The 22,999-nt window shown below is 36.4% G+C and overlaps 2 protein-coding genes and 1 long non-coding RNA gene across 3 annotated transcripts; all 3 read left to right on the top strand.

Moving 5' to 3' along the window:
- Nucleotides 1-799: 799 nt before the first annotated feature.
- Nucleotides 800-3,351, top strand: LOC130553069 (basigin). Its single transcript, XM_057331810.1, has 6 exons — nucleotides 800-839; nucleotides 1,112-1,327; nucleotides 2,347-2,434; nucleotides 2,561-2,600; nucleotides 2,798-2,964; nucleotides 3,094-3,351. The coding sequence occupies exons 1-6, from the start codon at nucleotides 800-802 to the stop codon at nucleotides 3,152-3,154; spliced, it is 612 nt and encodes a 203-aa protein (XP_057187793.1). The 3' UTR covers nucleotides 3,155-3,351.
- A 2,587-nt stretch (nucleotides 3,352-5,938) lies between these two features.
- Nucleotides 5,939-22,341, top strand: LOC130553068 (B-cell receptor CD22-like). Its single transcript, XM_057331808.1, has 16 exons — nucleotides 5,939-5,992; nucleotides 6,292-6,357; nucleotides 6,619-6,966; nucleotides 7,047-7,289; nucleotides 7,367-7,630; nucleotides 8,649-8,736; nucleotides 8,863-8,902; nucleotides 9,100-9,266; nucleotides 9,396-9,436; nucleotides 12,145-12,210; nucleotides 12,467-12,805; nucleotides 13,291-13,476; nucleotides 15,909-16,157; nucleotides 21,584-21,838; nucleotides 21,919-22,182; nucleotides 22,259-22,341. Exons 2-16 carry the CDS (start codon nucleotides 6,300-6,302, stop codon nucleotides 22,339-22,341), a joined length of 2,691 nt encoding a protein of 896 aa, XP_057187791.1. The 5' UTR covers nucleotides 5,939-5,992; nucleotides 6,292-6,299.
- On the top strand, nucleotides 16,557-17,905 carry LOC130553267 (uncharacterized). Its single transcript, XR_008962835.1, has 3 exons — nucleotides 16,557-16,615; nucleotides 16,797-16,874; nucleotides 16,961-17,905. It is a non-coding gene; the product is annotated as an uncharacterized LOC130553267 (long non-coding RNA).
- Nucleotides 22,342-22,999: the final 658 nt, after the last annotated feature.

The raw sequence follows: 22,999 nt of genomic DNA, 5'->3' as shown, positions 1-22,999 counted from the left end.
AAGCAACATGACGTAGTTTAGAATTCAGAACATAGTTTGTTTCATTTTTTTAAGATAGGTTCTGTTTTTTGAGATAGTCCTGTCTGAAAAACAAGACATCTTTAATCATTCCAAGATGATTTGCTGGTCTATTCTGGTTTAAGCTGGTCTAAAACTTAAAAACTCCATTGATGCTTCAAACTCCATCATTTCTACTGATGCTGAGGAGAGATAAGAGTCTTTGAAGGTAAGAGCAGCATGTATCATCCCGTCACTTATGTTTAATGTTCAGTTCATAAGAGTAGAAGGTTTATTATGTTTTTTTCTGATCATGTGAGCTGATGACAATTGTGTTACACTCTTAAAAAATATATTTTCTCAAAGATGCCATAGAAACATTCATGTTTTATTCACCAGATAACCTTCATTCAAATGTTCTTAAAAGAATCATTTCTTTCTTACCTTTTATAGTCTGCTGAAGATTTTAAGAGGGTAAGTGATCTCTTTGAGCAATGCTACATTACTTGTGTTTGGTCGAGGCCGCAGGTATAAAAACCTCCCATGAAGGTATAAAAACTTCATTTCTGAATGTTTTTTTAAATGTGCACTAACAGTAAAAGAGTAATGATTTCATACCAGTGTTTTAATTGTGTTTTTAGAACGTTTAGCCATGGCGTATCGTTGATTTGTTGAAATGTAATTATTGATAAAAAAAAGTGAGAAATAACTGAGATGAAGTATGGGGATGAAAATCAGACGATCACTCTCATGATGCACTTGTGTGTTGAATGTAGGTGTGGCTAAGGTGATGTCAATCATAATGACTCCTCCCCCTCTGATCTTTCTTCTCATGATTCACGGTGAGTCACTGATGTTTATTATTCAAACAAAGATTTATTTCTGTTTTCTTTAAAACACTAAATTCACTAAAGATTCATTATTTTATTGTGTCTGTTCAGACTTTAGAGTTCTGTCTCAACTGTTAAATGAGCTTTAACATAAACACCCTTCACCTACAACTGCTAGAGAAAGATCTTCACACTTCAGATGTTTATCAGAATCAGTTCTGCATTAGAAGCTGTTGTTAATGTATTCATTGTGATTTGTTCCATCAGTTCTTCTGGTGTAATAGTGGAGGGTGATTCAGTGACTCTGACCTGCAGCAGTGAATCAAATCCACCTGTTCACATCTACAGCTGGTTTAAAGAGAATCAAACATCATCTGTTGGATCTGGACAGACGTTCAGCATCAGTAACATTAATTCACGTCTCAGTGGATGGTTTTACTGTGTGGCTCAGAATAAACATGGATCTCAGAGATCAGATGCTGTTTCACTCACTGTTAAAGGTGACAATCACTCTTTATATTCAGTGAAATAGAGACAAACTGAAGTGTTAGACAGAATTATTCTTTGTTTTGGAAAGAATGTTTTTGCATTTGTAAGTCAGCTGTAATATGTTCGTCCTGTTAGGACCTTTTCCTTTAATCTTTGTAAAGAACTGACGCAATTACCACAAGAGGTCTTACATTACTGTGATTATAGCACAGGGGAGTATTTAAAGGTGGATAAATCAATGTAATGCACAGACACAACTGAGAGGCTTTTTGCTCATAATGCAGTAACAGAACTACGATACAGTTTTAAGGAGACAGGTTTGATGTCAGAGATTTTTGCGGTTGATTTATAAAGATTCCAGTTTTATATAATGGCTTTTAAAACGGGCCTCGACGTGTTCTGAGATGTGAGTTGCGCGTGATCACCGGGCTGTCAGCACGACTGAGAACAGCATGATGATCTCAGCAAATACGCCTAAAATTGGCCGCTGACTCTAATGTCACTTTAGTGGTAAACATAGGATATTATTCGTTTCGGTTAGATTTCATAATGGGCAATCGTTGGTCTGATTCATCTATTTGTTCTCAGACAAAGGTCAGAGTTTCATACACAGCCTAGCTAGATGCATTTATTACTTTAACCTGCTGCCTGTGGGCTTTTGACTCAATTGTTTTTCCCTATTGTACAAAACTCTTATGCTGTACAATAAAATATTGTGTTTTGTATCATATTTCATTTGTTACAAAATGTAATGAAGATAATCGATGGCATGTTTTTCTAATTCAATCCATGTAAACAAAAACATGTAGAAAAAGACAGCGACCCATACTTGAATTTGAGTGATTATTCTGCTTTATTCAGAGTTTCATCGACTCTACAGAATGGCTGCCTCATCTCTCTTGACCCATCATGTCATCTGAATCAATTAAAACTGTTATGTCAGCTCCATGCTCATTTATTTAAGCCAGACGGACTAAAGATGTGAAATGAACAACACTATTACCACACTAAAGATCTTTTCTTGTTGTAGGAGGAAATGTCAGAGTTGTGTATGTGGTTGCTGGGGTCGCGGCTGGATGTGGAGGTTTAATCTTCATTCTCATCGTTGTGTTTGTCTGGTGAGTTTATTCTGCCCGTAAGACACAGAAAACTACGGCTTCATAACCAATGACTTATATCTCAGACCCTGTAAAATAACTATATCAAACTGAATTCAAATCAATGTTTATAATTCTGTATTACAGGAAGCGCAAACGCAGACCTGATGACATCAGACACACGCAGGTAAAAATGAAACACTAAACTGACCGCAGATCAGTAGAGATATAAGAATGCTTTTGAAACTCGTATTGTATGATTGTGAGTTTAACTGTGCTGTAGTGCCGATCTACTGCATATCTGAACTGCGTATCTTCTGCAATAGATGTGTTTGTCTTATATTATTATTACAGGCTGTAGTTCTTTATTTTCTCTCATTGTAGGATGACATTTATTCCACCGTAACAGCGAGAGTCTCAGAGACTGAATCCAGAGATACTGAAGAGATCCAGTACGCTACCGTCCATCATCTTAAAGACATGAAGACATCAGAAGAGACAGAAGACGTCTATGAGAATTCTGCAGTTCAACAGCATGATGCGGCTGAGAGGTGAAAAATATTCACACATTTATAAAATAATAAAACATTTAGAATTAAGCCATTTCTTATAAAGCGCAAATATATCCTTCAGCTTTAATGTTCTGTTTATCTCATATGTTTCATGTATGTATTTCACAGATCTGATGTTCAAATGATGGAGGATCAGTCTGTGATTTATAGTATGGTTAAATGCAAATGATTTGGAGTTTTGGACCTGGGAAAAACCTTGTTGGTCTTTTGTTGATCAATTTTCTTTACAAAAGTTTATAGTAAAAATGAAACTTAAAATCACTACCATAATCCTGAATGTGCTCTATAATGTAATGGTGCTTTGCATGTGCCTTTATCAATTCTGCAATCTGTCTTTTTTGAAATGCAGTAAAAAAATAAAACGAAATAGACTGCAAATTTACAAGTGTTTACCGTGTTTCAAAATGATGTGAAAAATCATTTTACAGTGAGAATAGCACAAGCTTGTAACGGTGGTACGCCCTAAATGTAAATGGACATAGTAGAATTGAAATAATAGTTCAGGCGCTAGACAGGTTTGGGCCTGTCGATATATTCAATTCAACAGTTTCCCCCAGATAACCAAAGTTACCAGCAGTTACAGCAACAAGTATAAAATCTTCAAGTGTTATATCAATTGTATGAATAAAAAAACTTATTTTAGTTTTTATTTGAAGGCTTTATGGCTTAAGGCCTACTATTTTAGGTGTTTCAACAATATCTCTTAGGGTAACCAACAATAAACCATCAAACAAAGTTCAAAAGATAAACACTTTTAGACACAAAAGATGCACTGCACAATGGCTTGTAATTAGAAATAAACAATTTACAGTCAAAACAAAATAATCAAATAATCAGTTCCGTAATCTGCCCATATAGAGTCCGCAGCCGTAAATCTCAGCATTTTCAATAACGCACCCGTCCACAATCGGAGGAAGGAGGAACATTAAAAAACAATGATAAGAGGAGAAAAAGCAAAACAGAAGTTAGCTCCACTTTGGTTGGACTGTCCAACATGCAACTAAACTTTAAAAGTCACCATGCAATCAAACAGGAAAATTCGAAGTGTTTTACACCGTGTTGCAGTGATTATTATAAATGATTTATCCATGCACACCATTATTTTTTTATTAATTTGCACTTGTAATCTTTAATCAAAAACGTTAAGCTCCTCTCAGCAACAACACTTCACCACATGACGTCAGCAACAAAAAAGAGGTAGGACTATGCTGACTGTCCAATGGCCAGGCATTTTTAGCCCTCCCCTCCGGGCCCATCTTACAACAAACCAATCACAAAGGGAAGGGCAAAATAAAGCATTTTTTCTAATGTCAGAAGCCGTTTCACTCGGATATACGTCACGATACCGAAAAGAAGTCAATCGCAACATCCGTTTTGTGGTGACATTAAAGCTTGTACAAGGTGGGGTGTATGTCAGTCAGTGTAAGTGTTTGAACTTGGAATTGAATGAGGTAATCCCCACAGCTGTTTGCTCTTGAAATCGCACTTGCAGAAGCTCAGCGCCAAGCAGTAAAACCAGCCTTGAGCGTAAATGTAGTGGCTAAACAAACAAAGAATAAGATCCTGGATGTGATGTCATGCTTCTCATGCCATACCTCCAATATAAATACATTCTATAATCATCTCCCCGAAATTGAGATACGTGTTGTAGATGCATTACATGTCTTGTTTGTCCGTCACCTGCAAGGGCTCAGTGACAGAAGTCTGTGAGGATTGATCCAAAGCAAAGAGATTTCAGTGTGGAGAGAACTCTGATCTTTTCAAACCTCGATCATGAGGAGGCAGACACACGTGGGTCAGTTGTGGAGGCAAATGAGATCAACTTTTAAAAGACTCATTTCCTATTTCTCATGGGTGTGAGTGACACAAGCACACGTTGTGGTCAAGTTCAAGGCCTTCTCTCTCTCTCTCTCTCTCTCTCTCTCTTCACACATAAAAGTACAAATACAAATAAGTGATAGAGAGATAAACACAGACATATTTAAAGTCACTGACAGAAGAGGAAGTTCTGTTAAAAGCGTTGAAGATAAAGAGAGGAAGCAGCAACACTGTGTCTAAACTTGAGTCTGTATGTGAACTTAAACAAGCAACATGACGTAGTTTAGAATTCAGAACATAGTTTGTTTCATTTTTTTAAGATAGGTTCTGTTTTTTGAGATAGTCCTGTCTGAAAAACAAGACATCTTTAATCATTCCAAGATGATTTGCTGGTCTATTCTGGTTTAAGCTGGTCTAAAACTTAAAAACTCCATTGATGCTTCAAACTCCATCATTTCTACTGATGCTGAGGAGAGATAAGAGTCTTTGAAGGTAAGAGCAGCATGTATCATCCCGTCACTTATGTTTAATGTTCAGTTCATAAGACTAGAAGGTTTATTATGTTTTTTTCTGATCATATGTGAGCTGATGATAATTGTGTTACACCCTTAAAAAGTATGTTTTCACAAAGATGTCATAGAAACATTCATGTTTTATTCACCAACCCAGATAGCACAATCCATCTGGCTTAGGTCTATTGATGTCTGCATTTACATCTGCAAGACATCTGCAATACATAGTTTGCTCATCTGCAATACGTCTCCGAGACGTCTGAACGTCTGTATTACGTCTGCTAAAGATCTGGAGATCTGCTGCTTAAAAACATCTGCTAAACATCTTAGAAAGAGCAGCTTTACATCCATTCTAAATCATCAACATCTTACGGACATCTTCTAGATGTCTATATGACGTCTGACAGCAGACATCTCTGAGACGTATTGCAGATGAGCAAACTATGTTTTGTAGATGTCTTGCAGATGTAAATGCAGACGTCAAATAGACGTAAACCAGATGTATGTGTGCTATCAGGGAAATAACCGTCATTCATATGTTCTTAAAAGAATCATTTCTTTCTTACCTTTTATAGTCTGCTGAAGATTTTTTTCAAAACAAAGAACCTGATGTGCAATAGAACGATTCTGTGTGTGTTTAAAGTCTTTTAGTTTGACTGAGTCGTTGTTTTTAAGAGGTAAGTGATCTCTTTGAGCAATGCTACATTACTTGTGTTTGGTCGAGGCCGCAGGTATAAAAACCTCCCATGAAGGTATAAAAACTTAATTTCTGAATGTTTTTTAAATGTTCCAGTAACAGTAAAAGAGTAATGATTTCCTACCAGTGTTTTAATTGTGTTTTTGAACGTTTAGCCATGACGTATCGTAGATTTGTTGAAATGAAATTATTGATAAAAAAGTGAGAAATAACTGAGATGAAGTATGGGGATGAAAATCAGACGATCACTCTCATGATGCAGTGGTGTGTTGAATGTAGGTGTGGCTATGGTGATGTCAATCATAATGGCTCCTCCCACTATGATCTTCCTCCTCATGATTCATGGTGAGACATGACTTCACATTCATTACTTAAACATTTCATTCTGTTTCTTACAAAAGCACACTTTTCTTCATTTGATTCATTATTTTATTGTGTCTGTTCAGACTTTAGAGTTCTGTCTCAAGTGTTAAATGATCTTTAACATAAACACCCTTCACCTACAACTGCTAGAGAAAGATATTCACACTTCAGATGTTTATCAGAATCAGTTCTGCATTTTCAGAAGTTGTTCTTAATGTATTCATTGTGATTTGTGTGTTTTAGGCGTTCTTAGTGCTGCTGATGGTTGGCGTGTGACTTACAGCTCTTCACACATCTGTGCACTGAAGGACTCAACAGTGACTATAAACTGCACTTACACATACCCTACTGGACATAAGATCAAGAAAGTGTTCTGGACCAATGCTGTTCCCAGTAAAGATTCTCCAGATCTGTCTAAGGACTCTGAATACAAACAGAGGATTCAGTATCTGGGAGATAAACAGCACGACTGCAGCGTCAGACTGACTGATGTGAGACACACAGATTCACACGAGTACTATTTCAGATTCATCACTAATAAACCTGATGGGAAATGGACCGGTGCTCCTGGAGTGACTCTTGCTGTCACAGGTGAGAGTGAATGAGTGTGTGATGATAATAATGTGATGTGTTGAATGACATGAGGAGGATCAGTGTTGTGTTGTGTTCAGATCTTCAGGTGGAGTCTGAAGGTGAGACAGTGATGGAGGGACATTCAGTGACTCTGACATGTGAAAGCACATGCAGTCTGACTGACACATCAACATTCATCTGGTTTAGAAACACACACACATTAAATGAGAGAAAGAAGAAACTCATCCTGCCGTCAGTTAGAAGAGAGAATGCAGGTGACTATAGCTGTGCTGTACAGGGACACAAACTCACATCACCTCCTCGACGTCTCCATGTCTTCTGTAAGTTCACTCTCAATTCTTTCATTATTCACTTAAGCCGACTCATCACTGATCTACTGAATATAATCTCTCAATAGATCCTCCAAATAAACCTGTGATCTCCATCAGTTCTTCTGGTGTAATAGTGGAGGGTGATTCAGTGAATCTGACCTGCAGCAGTGAATCAAATCCACCTGTTCACATCTACAGCTGGTTTAAAGAGAATCAAACATCATCTGTTGGATCTGGACAGACGTTCAGCATCACTAACATTAACTCCAGTCTCAGTGGAGGGTTTTACTGTGTGGCTCAGAATGAAGTTGGATCTCAGAGATCAGATGCTGTTTCACTCACTGTTAAAGGTGAGAATCACTCTTTATATTCAGTGAAATAGAGACAAACTGAAGTGTTAGACAGAATTATTCTTTGTTTTGGAAAGAATGTTTTTGCATTTGTAAGTCAGCTGTAATATGTTCGTCCTGTTAGGACCTTTTCCTTTTATCTTTGTAAAGAACTGACGCAATTACCACTAGAGGTCTTACATTACTGTGATTATACCACATCAGGGGAGTATTTGAAGGTGGATAAATCAATGTAATGCACAGACACAACTGAGAGGCTTTTTGCTCATAATGCAGTAACAGGACTACGATACAGTTTTAAGGAGACAGGTTTGATATCAGAGATTTTTGCGGTTGATTTATAAAGATTCCGGTTTTATATAATGCCTTTTAAAACGGGCCTCGACGTGTTCTGAGATGTGAGTTGCGCGTGATCACCGGGCTGTCAGCACGACTGAGAACAGCATGATGATCTCAGCAAATACGCCTAAAATTGGTCGCTGACTCTAATGTCACTTTAGTGGTAATCATAGGATATTATTCTTTTCGGTTAGATTTCATAATGGGCAATCGTTGGTCTGATTCATCTATTTGTTCTCAGACAAAGGTCAGAGTTTTATACACAGCCTAGCTAGATGCATTTATTACTTTAGCCGCCTGTGGGCTTTTGACTCAATTGTTTTTCCCTATTGTACAAAACTCTTATGCTGTACAATAAAATATTGTGTTTTGTATCATATTACATTTGTTACAAAATGTAATGAAGATAATCGATGGCATGTTTTTCTAATTCAATGCATGTAAACAAAAACATGTAGAAAAAGACAGCGACCCATACTTGAATTTGAGTGATTATTCTGCTTTATTCAGAGTTTTATCGACTCTACAGAATGGCTGCCTCATCTCTCTTGACCCATCATGTCATTTGAATCAATTAAAACTGTTAGGGCAGCTCCATGCTCATTTATTTAAGCCAGACGGACTAAAGATGTGAAATGAACAACACTATTACCACACTAAAGATCTTTTCTTGTTGTAGGAGGAAATGTCAGAGTTGTGTATGTGGTTGCTGGGGTCGCGGCTGGATGTGGAGGTTTAATCTTCATTCTCATCGTTGTGTTTGTCTGGTGAGTTTATTCTGCCCGTAAGACACAGAAAACTACGGCTTCATAACCAATGTCTTATATCTCAGACCCTGTAAAATAACTATATCAAACTGAATTCAAATCAATGTTTATAATTCTGTATTACAGGAAGCGCAAACGCAGACCTGATGACATCAGACACACGCAGGTAAAAATGAAACACTAAACTGACCGCAGATCAGTAGAGATATAAGAATGCTTTTGAAACTCGTATTGTATGATTGTGAGTTTAACTGTGCTGTAGTGCCGATCTACTGCATATCTGAACTGCGTATCTTCTGCAATAGATGTGTTTGTCTTATATTATTATTACAGGCTGTAGTTCTTTATTTTCTCTCATTGTAGGATGACATTTATTCCACCGTAACAGCGAGAGTCTCAGAGACTGAATCCAGAGATACTGAAGAGATCCAGTACGCTACCGTCCATCATCTTAAAGACATGAAGACATCAGAAGAGACAGAAGACGTCTATGAGAATTCTGCAGTTCAACAGCATGATGCGGCTGAGAGGTGAAAAATATTCACACATTTATAAAATAATAAAACATTTAGAATTAAGCCATTTCTTATAAAGCGCAAATATATCCTTCAGCTTTAATGTTCTGTTTATCTCATATGTTTCATGTATGTATTTCACAGATCTGATGTTCAAATGATGGAGGATCAGTCTGTGATTTATAGTATGGTTAAATGCAAATGATTTGGAGTTTTGGACCTGGGAAAAACCTTGTTGGTCTTTTGTTGATCAATTTTCTTTACAAAAGTTTATAGTAAAAATGAAACTTAAAATCACTACCATAATCCTGAATGTGCTCTATAATGTAATGGTGCTTTGCATGTGCCTTTATCAATTCTGCAATCTGTCTTTTTTGAAATGCAGTAAAAAAATAAAACGAAATAGACTGCAAATTTACAAGTGTTTACCGTGTTTCAAAATGATGTGAAAAATCATTTTACAGTGAGAATAGCACAAGCTTGTAACGGTGGTACGCCCTAAATGTAAATGGACATAGTAGAATTGAAATAATAGTTCAGGCGCTAGACAGGTTTGGGCCTGTCGATATATTCAATTCAACAGTTTCCCCCAGATAACCAAAGTTACCAGCAGTTACAGCAACAAGTATAAAATCTTCAAGTGTTATATCAATTGTATGAATAAAAAAACTTATTTTAGTTTTTATTTGAAGGCTTTATGGCTTAAGGCCTACTATTTTAGGTGTTTCAACAATATCTCTTAGGGTAACCAACAATAAACCATCAAACAAAGTTCAAAAGATAAACACTTTTAGACACAAAAGATGCACTGCACAATGGCTTGTAATTAGAAATAAACAATTTACAGTCAAAACAAAATAATCAAATAATCAGTTCCGTAATCTGCCCATATAGAGTCCGCAGCCGTAAATCTCAGCATTTTCAATAACGCACCCGTCCACAATCGGAGGAAGGAGGAACATTAAAAAACAATGATAAGAGGAGAAAAAGCAAAACAGAAGTTAGCTCCACTTTGGTTGGACTGTCCAACATGCAACTAAACTTTAAAAGTCACCATGCAATCAAACAGGAAAATTCGAAGTGTTTTACACCGTGTTGCAGTGATTATTATAAATGATTTATCCATGCACACCATTATTTTTTTATTAATTTGCACTTGTAATCTTTAATCAAAAACGTTAAGCTCCTCTCAGCAACAACACTTCACCACATGACGTCAGCAACAAAAAAGAGGTAGGACTATGCTGACTGTCCAATGGCCAGGCATTTTTAGCCCTCCCCTCCGGGCCCATCTTACAACAAACCAATCACAAAGGGAAGGGCAAAATAAAGCATTTTTTCTAATGTCAGAAGCCGTTTCACTCGGATATACGTCACGATACCGAAAAGAAGTCAATCGCAACATCCGTTTTGTGGTGACATTAAAGCTTGTACAAGGTGGGGTGTATGTCAGTCAGTGTAAGTGTTTGAACTTGGAATTGAATGAGGTAATCCCCACAGCTGTTTGCTCTTGAAATCGCACTTGCAGAAGCTCAGCGCCAAGCAGTAAAACCAGCCTTGAGCGTAAATGTAGTGGCTAAACAAACAAAGAATAAGATCCTGGATGTGATGTCATGCTTCTCATGCCATACCTCCAATATAAATACATTCTATAATCATCTCCCCGAAATTGAGATACGTGTTGTAGATGCATTACATGTCTTGTTTGTCCGTCACCTGCAAGGGCTCAGTGACAGAAGTCTGTGAGGATTGATCCAAAGCAAAGAGATTTCAGTGTGGAGAGAACTCTGATCTTTTCAAACCTCGATCATGAGGAGGCAGACACACGTGGGTCAGTTGTGGAGGCAAATGAGATCAACTTTTAAAAGACTCATTTCCTATTTCTCATGGGTGTGAGTGACACAAGCACACGTTGTGGTCAAGTTCAAGGCCTTCTCTCTCTCTCTCTCTCTCTCTCTCTCTTCACACATAAAAGTACAAATACAAATAAGTGATAGAGAGATAAACACAGACATATTTAAAGTCACTGACAGAAGAGGAAGTTCTGTTAAAAGCGTTGAAGATAAAGAGAGGAAGCAGCAACACTGTGTCTAAACTTGAGTCTGTATGTGAACTTAAACAAGCAACATGACGTAGTTTAGAATTCAGAACATAGTTTGTTTCATTTTTTTAAGATAGGTTCTGTTTTTTGAGATAGTCCTGTCTGAAAAACAAGACATCTTTAATCATTCCAAGATGATTTGCTGGTCTATTCTGGTTTAAGCTGGTCTAAAACTTAAAAACTCCATTGATGCTTCAAACTCCATCATTTCTACTGATGCTGAGGAGAGATAAGAGTCTTTGAAGGTAAGAGCAGCATGTATCATCCCGTCACTTATGTTTAATGTTCAGTTCATAAGAGTAGAAGGTTTATTATGTTTTTTTCTGATCATGTGAGCTGATGACAATTGTGTTACACTCTTAAAAAATATATTTTCTCAAAGATGCCATAGAAACATTCATGTTTTATTCACCAGATAACCTTCATTCAAATGTTCTTAAAAGAATCATTTCTTTCTTACCTTTTATAGTCTGCTGAAGATTTTAAGAGGGTAAGTGATCTCTTTGAGCAATGCTACATTACTTGTGTTTGGTCGAGGCCGCAGGTATAAAAACCTCCCATGAAGGTATAAAAACTTCATTTCTGAATGTTTTTTTAAATGTGCACTAACAGTAAAAGAGTAATGATTTCATACCAGTGTTTTAATTGTGTTTTTAGAACGTTTAGCCATGGCGTATCGTTGATTTGTTGAAATGTAATTATTGATAAAAAAAAGTGAGAAATAACTGAGATGAAGTATGGGGATGAAAATCAGACGATCACTCTCATGATGCACTTGTGTGTTGAATGTAGGTGTGGCTAAGGTGATGTCAATCATAATGACTCCTCCCCCTCTGATCTTTCTTCTCATGATTCACGGTGAGTCACTGATGTTTATTATTCAAACAAAGATTTATTTCTGTTTTCTTTAAAACACTAAATTCACTAAAGATTCATTATTTTATTGTGTCTGTTCAGACTTTAGAGTTCTGTCTCAACTGTTAAATGAGCTTTAACATAAACACCCTTCACCTACAACTGCTAGAGAAAGATCTTCACACTTCAGATGTTTATCAGAATCAGTTCTGCATTAGAAGCTGTTGTTTATGTATTCATTGTGATTTGTGTGTTTCAGGAGTTTATAGTGCTGATGATGATTGGCGTGTGACTTACAGCTCTTCACACATCTGTGCACTGAAGGACTCAACAGTGACTATAAACTGCACTTACACATACCCTACTGGACATAACATCACAGAAGTGTTCTGGACCAAGATCGACAGTTCTGATCCTCCAGATCTGTTTAAGGACTCTGAATACAAACAGAGGATTCAGTATCTGGGAGATAAACAGCACGACTGCAGCGTCAGACTGACTGATGTGAGACACACAGATTCACACGAGTACTATTTCAGATTCATCACTAATAAAGATAAATGGATCGGTGCTCCTGGAGTGACTCTTACTGTCACAGGTGAGAGTGAATGAGTGTTTGTAAGTAACGTGTGTTGAATGACGTGTTTAAAAGTCATATTATCAGGGGGCAACCCTTGTAACACCCCTGAACACAACTGACTTTTTATAAAACCTTTTTAACCGTTGAAAAATTACTAAGATTGGAATTTAGAAATAAGTTGTTTGTTTCGCTGATCAGCTGTTTAAATACGAGCTCATCAGCTTTCCAAGCAAATGAATGACGTCTGTTGAAACAGTGACACCTGCTGGCCGGATCAGGTCACGACAACAAGCCATGAGGGTGTTAGTTTAATGAAACAAACGTGTAACCAGAGGTGGGTAGTAACGCACTACATTTACTTCGTTACATTTACTTGAGTAACATTTTGGAAAATATGTACTTTTTAAGTAAAATTAAAAGNAACTGCACTTACACATACCCTACTGGACATAAGATCAATACAGTGTTCTGGACCAACACTAGTGTTAGACCAAAATATCAAGAACCTCCAGATCTGTTTAAGGACTCTGAATACAAACAGAGGATTCAGTATCTGGGAGATAAACAGCACGACTGCAGCGTCAGACTGACTGATGTGAGACACACAGATTCACACAAGTACTATTTCAGATTCATCACTGATCAAGAGAAATGGACTGGTGCTGCTGGAGTGACTCTTGATGTCACAGGTGAGAGTGAATGAGTGTTTGTGTGTTGAATGACATCCCAGATAGCAACCAAACCAGCAAATCGTTGCGGCCCAAATCCGGCCCACACCTTACTCCCCATACCACCTCATCTGGCCCACATATGGCATGGAATGATGGCACTTGGGTGGTCTGCTCCTGTTTGCCAGGTTTGGGCCACAAGCAAGCCAAAGCAATGCCACATGTCAGCCAAAAACAAAACAAATAAAACAGAACTGACCCAAATATAAACAACAGTTCATTTCAATTCTGGCCCAGATTTATCCTAAAACCAACACCTTTCTGTGCTCCTGTTTGACAGAATTTGTATTGAGTTTCATTATTATTATAGTGATGATTGTGTCATTAGTGATGAACATCTGCTGTTAACAAACACAATCACTGCAGAAAACATCAACAAAAACTACAAAAAAAATTATTTACCGAAAGAAACACAACAACTACAACCTGAAACACAACCCAGCTTACAAAAGTTTGTTATAAGAATGTTCCTTAGAGGTTTTTCATGTGTTTGAATGCGTTTTAAAAACATCTTTTAATGTTTTAAGAATATTACCTTCATGGTGATCAGTGTTTCCTTGAGTTGGGATCTTGACCCTTGACTATTACTTTATGTGATCTGCTGAAACTGTGTGCTTTTAAAAAGCATTTATTATGGCAGTAGAAATGAGAACCTAACCAAACGGTGTTGGTATGGAACTGTTGAAACCACTGTGATGTTGTAATTTGATACTCTTGTTTGGATTGAGTGCTATGCTGTTGATCCTGAAAGAACATTATAAGATCAGGGAGTCTGATTGTATTTTGATGTCTAGAAAGATTTGTGAAAAATGGATGTATGTTAATCAAAACACATTTTAGAATCACACAGACATCAAGAATGTATGAATTGCAGCAATGGTGAGAATCAACCAACTAATTTAGATAAACGTATCAACCGCAATGCATGCTGGGAATTATAAATGAGTTTTGTGCTATGATGTTACCCAGCATGCATTGAACATGAAGTTTTCGTTTGCTGATTGTCACCATTGTTGAGATTCATACACTGATTCTTGATCACTGTGTTGATGAGTGTTTGCTAGTTGAGCTCTTGACTCTACACTGTTGGACTTCTCGTCCTCTGACTGCTTTAATTGTGCGTTTGTTGTATACAGCACATTTGATATATTGAGTAATTCCAAAGGAGTGTTGGATGGTAGTATAATCATGGGTGAATATTGATGAGAATACTGTCAATTTGTCTGATAGTAGAGAGTGAGATCCAGCTGCTTTGAGACAATCCGATATTATAAAGGTCTTCTAAATGAATTATACACATAAACATTGCAACAACCAACTTACACACAAATACATCAAGACTCAGTGTATCTCAATAATGGTAAGAATGAACTGATACGCTTCATGCTGCAATGCATGCTGGGAGTCATGCATGAGTTTTATATTATGATGTAACCCAACATGCATTGCAGCAAAAAAGCTTCCGTTTGTTGACTGTCGCCGTTGTTGAGTTTAATATGCTGATTCTTGATGGCTGTGTGTTTCTCAACAATCTCTTAATAACGGCATATAATGGTTTAAGAAATCTCATCTGCCCAAACACTGCTCAGCCTCAAACAGTCAAAATGATTACTATAATAAAAATACAAACTAAGATTAGTCAATCTCCATCACCAGTTAGCCAGCATTCTCAGGCTGGGCTTATTTCAAGTTCTTTTGCTATAAAAATTGTGATTAATAAACCAACATTGACAGCAGGCAAAGAAAAACTAGCAAATATAAGTTAAGGGTGAAGAGTCCAGCTAAAGCAAACACTCATCACCATAATGGTGACTAAATAATATAAATTCACATTGAGCTCATATATTACTCACACTGTCACATACGGATGTAACGATTCACAGTGAGCCTGTTGAAAATCGATTATAATGTGTGACGATTCAAATCGGTTGAGGTGTGAACTGAATCGCGATACATTTTTTGAACAGCAGGGGCCGCCATGTTCACTGCAAACCTAAACGTGGACATGCTGATATTTCTTAAATGCAAAAAATCCAAGAAAAGCACAGACAGTATTAGTTTGTTTATATTAAAGAGACTTTTTCTATTATTACTTTGTTATAAAATTGCAGTTTAGTTTTGTTATTTGAAATAAAACATAATTTTATTATACAAAGAGACGTGAAGCATTTAAGAAATAATGCAAGGGAAGTTGTTCATTTCTAATTTGTTTCAACTCATTTTGTAAAAATAAATCGTATCGTGAGATCAGAATCGTGAATCGCATCGCATCCTGAGCTGAGTGAATCGTTACATCCCTACTGTCACAGTATGAGAATGGTGTGACATCACGTGTTGACTGGGAATACAGGTGATAAACAGCCTCCTATATTTTATTTCTTTATATCCTCCAGATAAACCTGTGATCTCCATCAGTTCTTCTGGTTTAATAGTGGAGGGTGATTCAGTGACTCTGACCTGCAGCAGTGAATCAAATCCACCTGTTCACAACTACAGCTGGTTTAAAGAAGAAACATCTGTAGGATCTGGAAACATCTACATCATCTCTAACATCAGATCTGATCACAGTGGACAATACAAGTGCAAGACCAGACATACATGTGGAGAGAAATATTCAGATTCTGTGACTTTAAACGTTTTGTGTGAGTTCATGATGTTACAGTAGTATCACATCCACATGATATTCCTTATTTTCTTAATATTTACATAAATATCTTTTCAATTTCAGATCCTCCTTAGTTCTTGATTTGCCCCCTTGTGGGAAGGGTTTTATTTGAGTGTTCATTATTTATCCTTAGTTCTTGTTTATTTTCTGTTTGCCCCATTGTGGGCTTTTTATTTAAATAAAGTATTTTGCAACTGCTGTCTGCGTATGGGTTCTCTCTCCAAATTCATGACAATGTGTGGCCTGTGAAGTAAAATCCTTCCATCTGTTCCATACCAATTTGTTTAGGAAATATTCAACACTGAATAGAAGATGTTTATTTTAAGGTCTTTAACACTCTATTGTTCAAACATGTAAACGCTTCATACATCAACGTGTTGTTTGTTTTTAAGGAGAATCAGGCGGATAAAACAGAGAAATAACTCACTGTCACAGGTGAGATTAAATCATTTACATTTTCTACTGACTTTTATTGCTCAGTAATGTAGAAGTACACTTTCTCTTGTCTGTTTGTGCAGATTTTTTCAATCAATGTTACATTAGAAATTAGTGTGTGTGATTATCACAAGCCGTTTTGCTTATTTTCTCTTTATCTGTTTGTGTTTTCTTGACAAAGATTGATCATCACAGTCCCCCTCATAACAAAACATGTGATGTTGACTTGACATGTAATGAAATGTATGAGAATATAAGGGTAAGTGTTTTGCTTTCCTCAACATTAAAACATTAAACTCTCATCAGATATAATCATTTATCTTCCAAAACTCTCTCTCTCTCTAGATTGCTAATGACAGCTGTCATGATTCAGACTCAAGTTCTCCTGACTATGAGAATGTTACAGTATTAGAGTAAGTTTCTGTAAGTCCAACTCCTTCCACACCTTTTTTTACTCGTGTAATATTTCAGTTGAACAGAGAGATGCTGTAGAGGCCAATAAAAAACACACAAAAAACATTTGACATCCCTTAAAAGCATTGTGTGGGCGGAGCTCTCGATGATTGACAGAAGTCAGACCTGACATGACCAATTTGACAACCCTGATACACACCTGCGAAAGACGTCTATTTAATGTCTGCATTTACATCTGCAAGTGTTTGTTCATCTGCAATACATCTCAGAGATGTCAGATGTCACATAGACATGATGTCTCATAAGATGTTTTTGATTTAGAATTAATGTAAAACTGGCGTTTATCAGATGTTTTCCAGATCTTTAGCAGACGCAGGGGCAGCGCCAGGACTTTTTTCTTGGGGGTGCTAAGGTGGCTTAACAGTTTAGAGGGTGGGCTAATAAAATTGTTCAATTAATAAATGAAGATAAATCTCTTATATTATAAATATGATTATTAATATAAAACAATGTATTATTAACTGTTTGTTTTTGATCAGCTGCCCACATACATCTATGTTGTATTTCTTTTGTTTCATTTTTTTACATTAATTTCATTATCATTACTTCCCCATGGATGTATTTGTTATCTTTTACTATTTTAATACATTTATCCATTTATTACATGTATTCATTTATTTATATGCTGCATGTGACCCTGCCTGTAAAAACCCAGCAAAAATGTTTTATTGCTATATAATGTAAAGAGCATTCAGTGAAAGTATAATCTTGATATATTTTATATTGAATGAAAAAGACCATGTCAAAAATTAAAACAATCGTGAAATTAATTATTGAAATGTATTTATTGACTTAAGCCTGGTTTTCACACACAGAGTCACATGTTTTCATTTTAGCTTAATTATTTTCATTCAATAATAAAGACAATAAATAACCAAATAAATCAAATAATAGTGTGATTATTCATTAATCTGGCAGATGTTTTAATGAAAAGTGACCTCGAACTCGGGTTTCTTAAAGTGCTATTGCACTATTTTTCTGAAGCACTGTAAAGATTCAAAATACTATTGCGTTCTCCACCAAAACATGTCATGACCTGAGGGTCAAATCAGTGAAACGCCCAACTAAAGCAAACAATAATCACCATAATCATTACAACATGTTTCTGGCTCAGTACTGCCTGGGCCCTGGCCCAGATCTAAAAAAAAAACACAAGTTATGGTGAAGCTGAGGTTTTCTGGATAAAAGCACAATAGCGTGTCGGAGTCGAAGTGTGTTCCAGGCAACCTGTGATCGAATCCTGGCTCGTGGTCCTTTTCCGATTTTGCCCCCCTTTCCTTCTCTCTCCCACCTTGCTTTCTGTCCTCTCTCCTAATGTTCACCCGTCGAGGAGACTTTTTGTGCAGGCGCCATCTACTGGATAACTACACGAGATTAGCCAGACAGAATCAAGACATTTGGTCAGTAGGGGACCAGATATAAAATGGCTTTAGTTACAGTTTCATTTCAAATGAGTTTTGACATCCAGTGTGAATGTCGGTACAGTTAGTGTCTGAGAAAATGATGTGACATGTTTGAGATCAGTGAGATGATGAGAGGAAGTTCTGTAAAAAGTAAATTATATTTAACAATGATGGTGAAATTCTCTAAAATAAATTCTCAAAGCCTAAGATGGTTTGCAGGTTTTAAAAGCTGATGTTGTGTACATTTACTTATTTGTCATGTCACTGCGGATGAGGTCATGTCACCTCAAATAAACATTGAGCATCATCAACACTTCATCTTAAAAACACAAGAAGCTGAAAACCCCAGTGATGCCTCAAACTCTGTCATTTCTACTGAACAAAATATTTGGCCTAATACATAAGATTTATGTATTTTAATTGCATATAGAATTTCCATCCATTTAGATTACATATTTTTTACCTAAACAAAGTAATAAAGTTAATGTGATACAAATTTGTAAGACATATGAAAATGAAATGAGTAAGAATAAGTTTTATGTAATAATATTAATAAATAAAATGTGTTTTAAATGTATAAGAAACATGATCACATATTCTTACATATTAAACCCAATTTAATTCATATGCATCACATTTAAGTCATTTTCATTAATAAATCAAAACCAATTTGTATTAATTTATTCCTGAAGATAAAAAGAACAGTTAGACCACATGGTTTCACAAATGTATTAATAGTTAACAACTGTTAAGAAAAAAATGATTCTTTATGGGAGTAAATACTACCCATGCAATTTTACTTAAATATATTAGTTAGCAAAGTAAACTATATGGCTCGGTTCAAATCTAAATGTATACATTTCAAGAAACCACCATTATTGTGATCAGCAATACCGCTACTCGCCACTGGGGGCGCTGTACACCGTTTGGAAAGCGTTGATTTATGTTATTTTGTTTTGTCATAAGCTTTATCATTGCTTATGTTGTCATGTGAATGTTTTTTGTAAATAAAGTCTCAGTTTCACATTTCTCAGTATGGTTTCTCATGGTTTTTATCCAAGTTATGTGGTGCTTGTGAATGTGTTGAATGTGAATGTGTTCCTTAGAAGAGCGTCACGCTCAATAGATTTTAAAAAATGAACATCAGCTGACTAAAATAGGTGCAGGAGGAGAGGGGGCGGAGACTAGAGAAATCAAACAAGCTGCCTGTCAATACTCAAACTGATGCTTCCTCGTTTTCTCACTCCTCCGTCCTCCAGCCCGTGACACTGAAACCTATTGAGCTCAGACATCTCAGTTCTCTAAATCACAGGTCATGTCCACAGTCCTGCATAGTTTAGCACATTATTGCCATAAAATGTATGAATTCATGAGTTGTTTAAAGAGATACTCAACCCAAAAATGAAAATTGTGTCATGAATTACTCCCCCTAAGTTGTTCCAAAACTGTTTAAATTTCTTCGTTCTGTTGAACACAAAGATATTTGGACCAATTTTAGCAACTGGCATTTCTGGAATATCATTGACTACTATAGTAGGATAAATTTAAATGGTAGGTACCCCAGAATTGTTTGCTTTCCTAAATTCTTCAAAATATCTCATTTTGTGTTAAGAGAACAAAAAATGTTACAATATATTTTCCTACTGTGGTAATGGTCTCAATGTCATCTTTAAGTTTACACTTAATTCTTTTAATCCACATATCTGCTTATGATAATAAAAATATTGATTAAAATGTAATATTAAAATAGTGGCGTTAATATTAATTTTATGTAGTAGGCCTATATAATCAGATACAAAGTAACTAAGTAACTAGCTACTTGAGTAGTTTTTTCATTGCATACTTTTTTACTTTTACTCAAGTAATTTTTAAAATAGTGACTTTTACTTTTACTTGAGTAACAATTTCTCTAGTTACTTGTACTTTTACTTGAGTAAAGATTGTGGCTACTCTACCCACCTCTGCGTGTAACATATTAGAAAACATATTAGAAGTCATAATTAATATATCTGTTTATTTGTGGACTGAAGTATTTCAAATCTGTGCGAGAACAGACAGAAACTATAAACGCATCCTGCAGTCAGTTAGCAAAGAGAACCCAGTCAAGACGTTGATGTCACAGTGATGTCACCATCAGCTTTCAGAATACTCACGATGAGGTCAGAATGTAAACTCACTGTGTGCTCAAACTGTGATCTAACTCTTGTACTGTGAGTTTAGAGGTTTAGATGTGACTGGTTTGTCATGTGAAGTCATCATTATGTTGATGAGTGTTTGCTTTAGTTGAGCTCTTGACTCTAGTGTTTGACTTCTCTTCCTCTGTCTGCTGGAACTGTGTGTTTACTGTATACAGCACATTTGATATATTGAGTAATGCCTAAGGAGTGTTGGATGGTAGTATAATAATGGGTGAATGATGATGAGAACACTGTCTATTTATGTGATAGTATAGAGTGAGAGCCATCTGGTTTGAGACAATCCGATATTATAAAGGTCTTCTTAATGAATTATACACATAAACATTGCAACAACTAACTTACACACAAATACATCAAGACTCAGTGTATGCATCTCAATAATGGTAAGAATGAACTGATACGCTTCATGCTGCAATGCATGCTAGGAGTCATGAATGAGTTTTATATTATGATGTAACCCAGCATGCATTGCAGCAAAAAAGCTTCTGTTTGTTGACTTTAATATGCTGATTCTTGATGTCTGTGTTTTTCTCAACAATCTCTTAATAACAGCTTATAATGGTTTAATAAATCTCATCTGTCCAAACAGTAAAAATAATAACTACACTAAAAATATAAACTAAGATCAGTGAATCTCTATCATCAGTTAGCCAGCATTCTCTGCTGAAACAATTGTGATTCATAAAGCAACAATGGAAGCAGGAAAAGTTAAGGGTGAAGAGTCCAGCTAAAGCAAACACTCATCACCATAATGGTGAGTAAATAAAATAAATTCACATTGAGCTCATATATTACTCACACTGTCACAGTATGAGAATGGTGTGACCTCACGTGTTGACTGGGAATACAGGTGATAAACAGCCTCCTATATTTTATATCTTTATATCCTCCAGATAAACCTGTGATCTCCATCAGTTCTTCTGGTGTAATAGTGGAGGGTGATTCAGTGACTCTGACCTGCAGCAGTGAATCAAATCCACCTGTTCACATCTACAGCTGGTTTAAAGAGAATCAAACATCATCTGTTGGATCAGCAAACATCTACAGCATCTCTAACATCAGATCTGATCACAGTGGACAATACAAGTGCAAGACCAGACATGCATGTGGAGAGAAATATTCTGATTCTGTGACTTTAAACGTTTTGTGTGAGTTTATTATTAAACAGTGTAGAACATCCCAGACTGAAACCCACAAATGTTCAATATTGTCAAATGTTTTTTTTCAGATCCTCCAAGGAACGTCTCAGCATCCATCAGTTCTTCTGGTGTAATAGTGGAGGGTGATTCAGTGACTCTGACCTGCAGCAGTGAATCAAATCCACCTGTTCACATCTACAGCTGGTTTAAAGAGAATCAAACATCATCTGTAGGATCTGGACAGACGTTCAGCATCAGTAACATTAATTCACGTCTCAGTGGATGGTTTTACTGTGTGGCTCAGAATAAACATGGAACTCAGAGATCAGCGGCTGTTTCACTCACTGTTAAAGGTGACAATCACTCTTTATATTCAAGTAAAGTGTTTTTCTTTTCAAACTGAATGTTGTTCTGTTGTCTCTTTTGTAGGAAATATGATGATGTTTTATACAGTCATTATAGTGTTGAGTTTTGGAGCTGCAGTTGTCATTGCGGTGTTTCTTCTTTGGTAAGATGTGTGTCATGATCCTGTTCTCCTTGTCAGGAGTTTTATGGTTTTGTGGACAGGTTTGTGACAGTACCATGTCTTTTGTGCTTGTGTGTTTTGTGTGGACGCAGATGGCTTTTTTGTCACTTTGTGCCATGTGCTCTCCTGTCACGTGTCTTGGCCCCGCCCCCTTGTTTCCTTCTTAATCTCCCCCATTAGTGTTTCATTCCCCTCACCTGCCCAGTGTAATTATCCCTTGTTAGTTTCCTCTATTTATGGCCCTCTTGTCTTCAGTCCTGTGCTGGTTCGTTTAGATTCTTTCCCGTGTCTTAGGCTGCCTTGTTCCCAAAGAAGTGAGTTGGTTTTATTTTCAGTTTAGTTCTTGATTTGCCCCCTTGTGGGAAGGGTTTTATTTGAGTGTTCATTATTTATCCTTAGTTCTTGTTTATTTTCTGTTTGCCCCATTGTGGGCTTTTTATTTAAATAAAGTATTTTGCAACTGCTGTCTGCGTATGGGTTCTCTCTCCAAATTCATGACAATGTGTGGCCTGTGAAGTAAAATCCTTCCATCTGTTCCATACCAATTTGTTTAGGAAATATTCAACACTGAATAGAAGATGTTAAGATATTTTAAGGTCTTTAACACTCTATTGTTCAAACATGTAAACGCTTCATACATCAAC

Source organism: Triplophysa rosa, linkage group LG4, assembly GCF_024868665.1.
Source record: "Triplophysa rosa linkage group LG4, Trosa_1v2, whole genome shotgun sequence".
In the NCBI taxonomy this organism is placed as follows: domain Eukaryota; kingdom Metazoa; phylum Chordata; class Actinopteri; order Cypriniformes; family Nemacheilidae; genus Triplophysa; species Triplophysa rosa.
This window is presented reverse-complemented; position numbering and strand designations above follow the sequence as displayed.

Bases quoted from the DNA above. Each gene is read 5' to 3' on its own strand.
- LOC130553069 (XM_057331810.1), top strand. From the start codon at position 800: ATGACTCCTCCCCCTCTGATCTTTCTTCTCATGATTCACG. The intron at 2,435-2,560 runs GTGAGTTTATTC...TCTGTATTACAG, and splicing joins CTCATCGTTGTGTTTGTCTG to GAAGCGCAAACGCAGACCTG. The intron at 2,965-3,093 runs GTGAAAAATATT...TGTATTTCACAG, and splicing joins CAGCATGATGCGGCTGAGAG to ATCTGATGTTCAAATGATGG.
- LOC130553068 (XM_057331808.1), top strand. From the start codon at position 6,300: ATGGTGATGTCAATCATAATGGCTCCTCCCACTATGATCTTCCTCCTC. The intron at 12,806-13,290 runs GTGAGAGTGAAT...CAAAATATCAAG, and splicing joins AGTGACTCTTACTGTCACAG to AACCTCCAGATCTGTTTAAG. The intron at 21,839-21,918 runs GTGAGTTTATTA...GTTTTTTTTCAG, and splicing joins TGTGACTTTAAACGTTTTGT to ATCCTCCAAGGAACGTCTCA.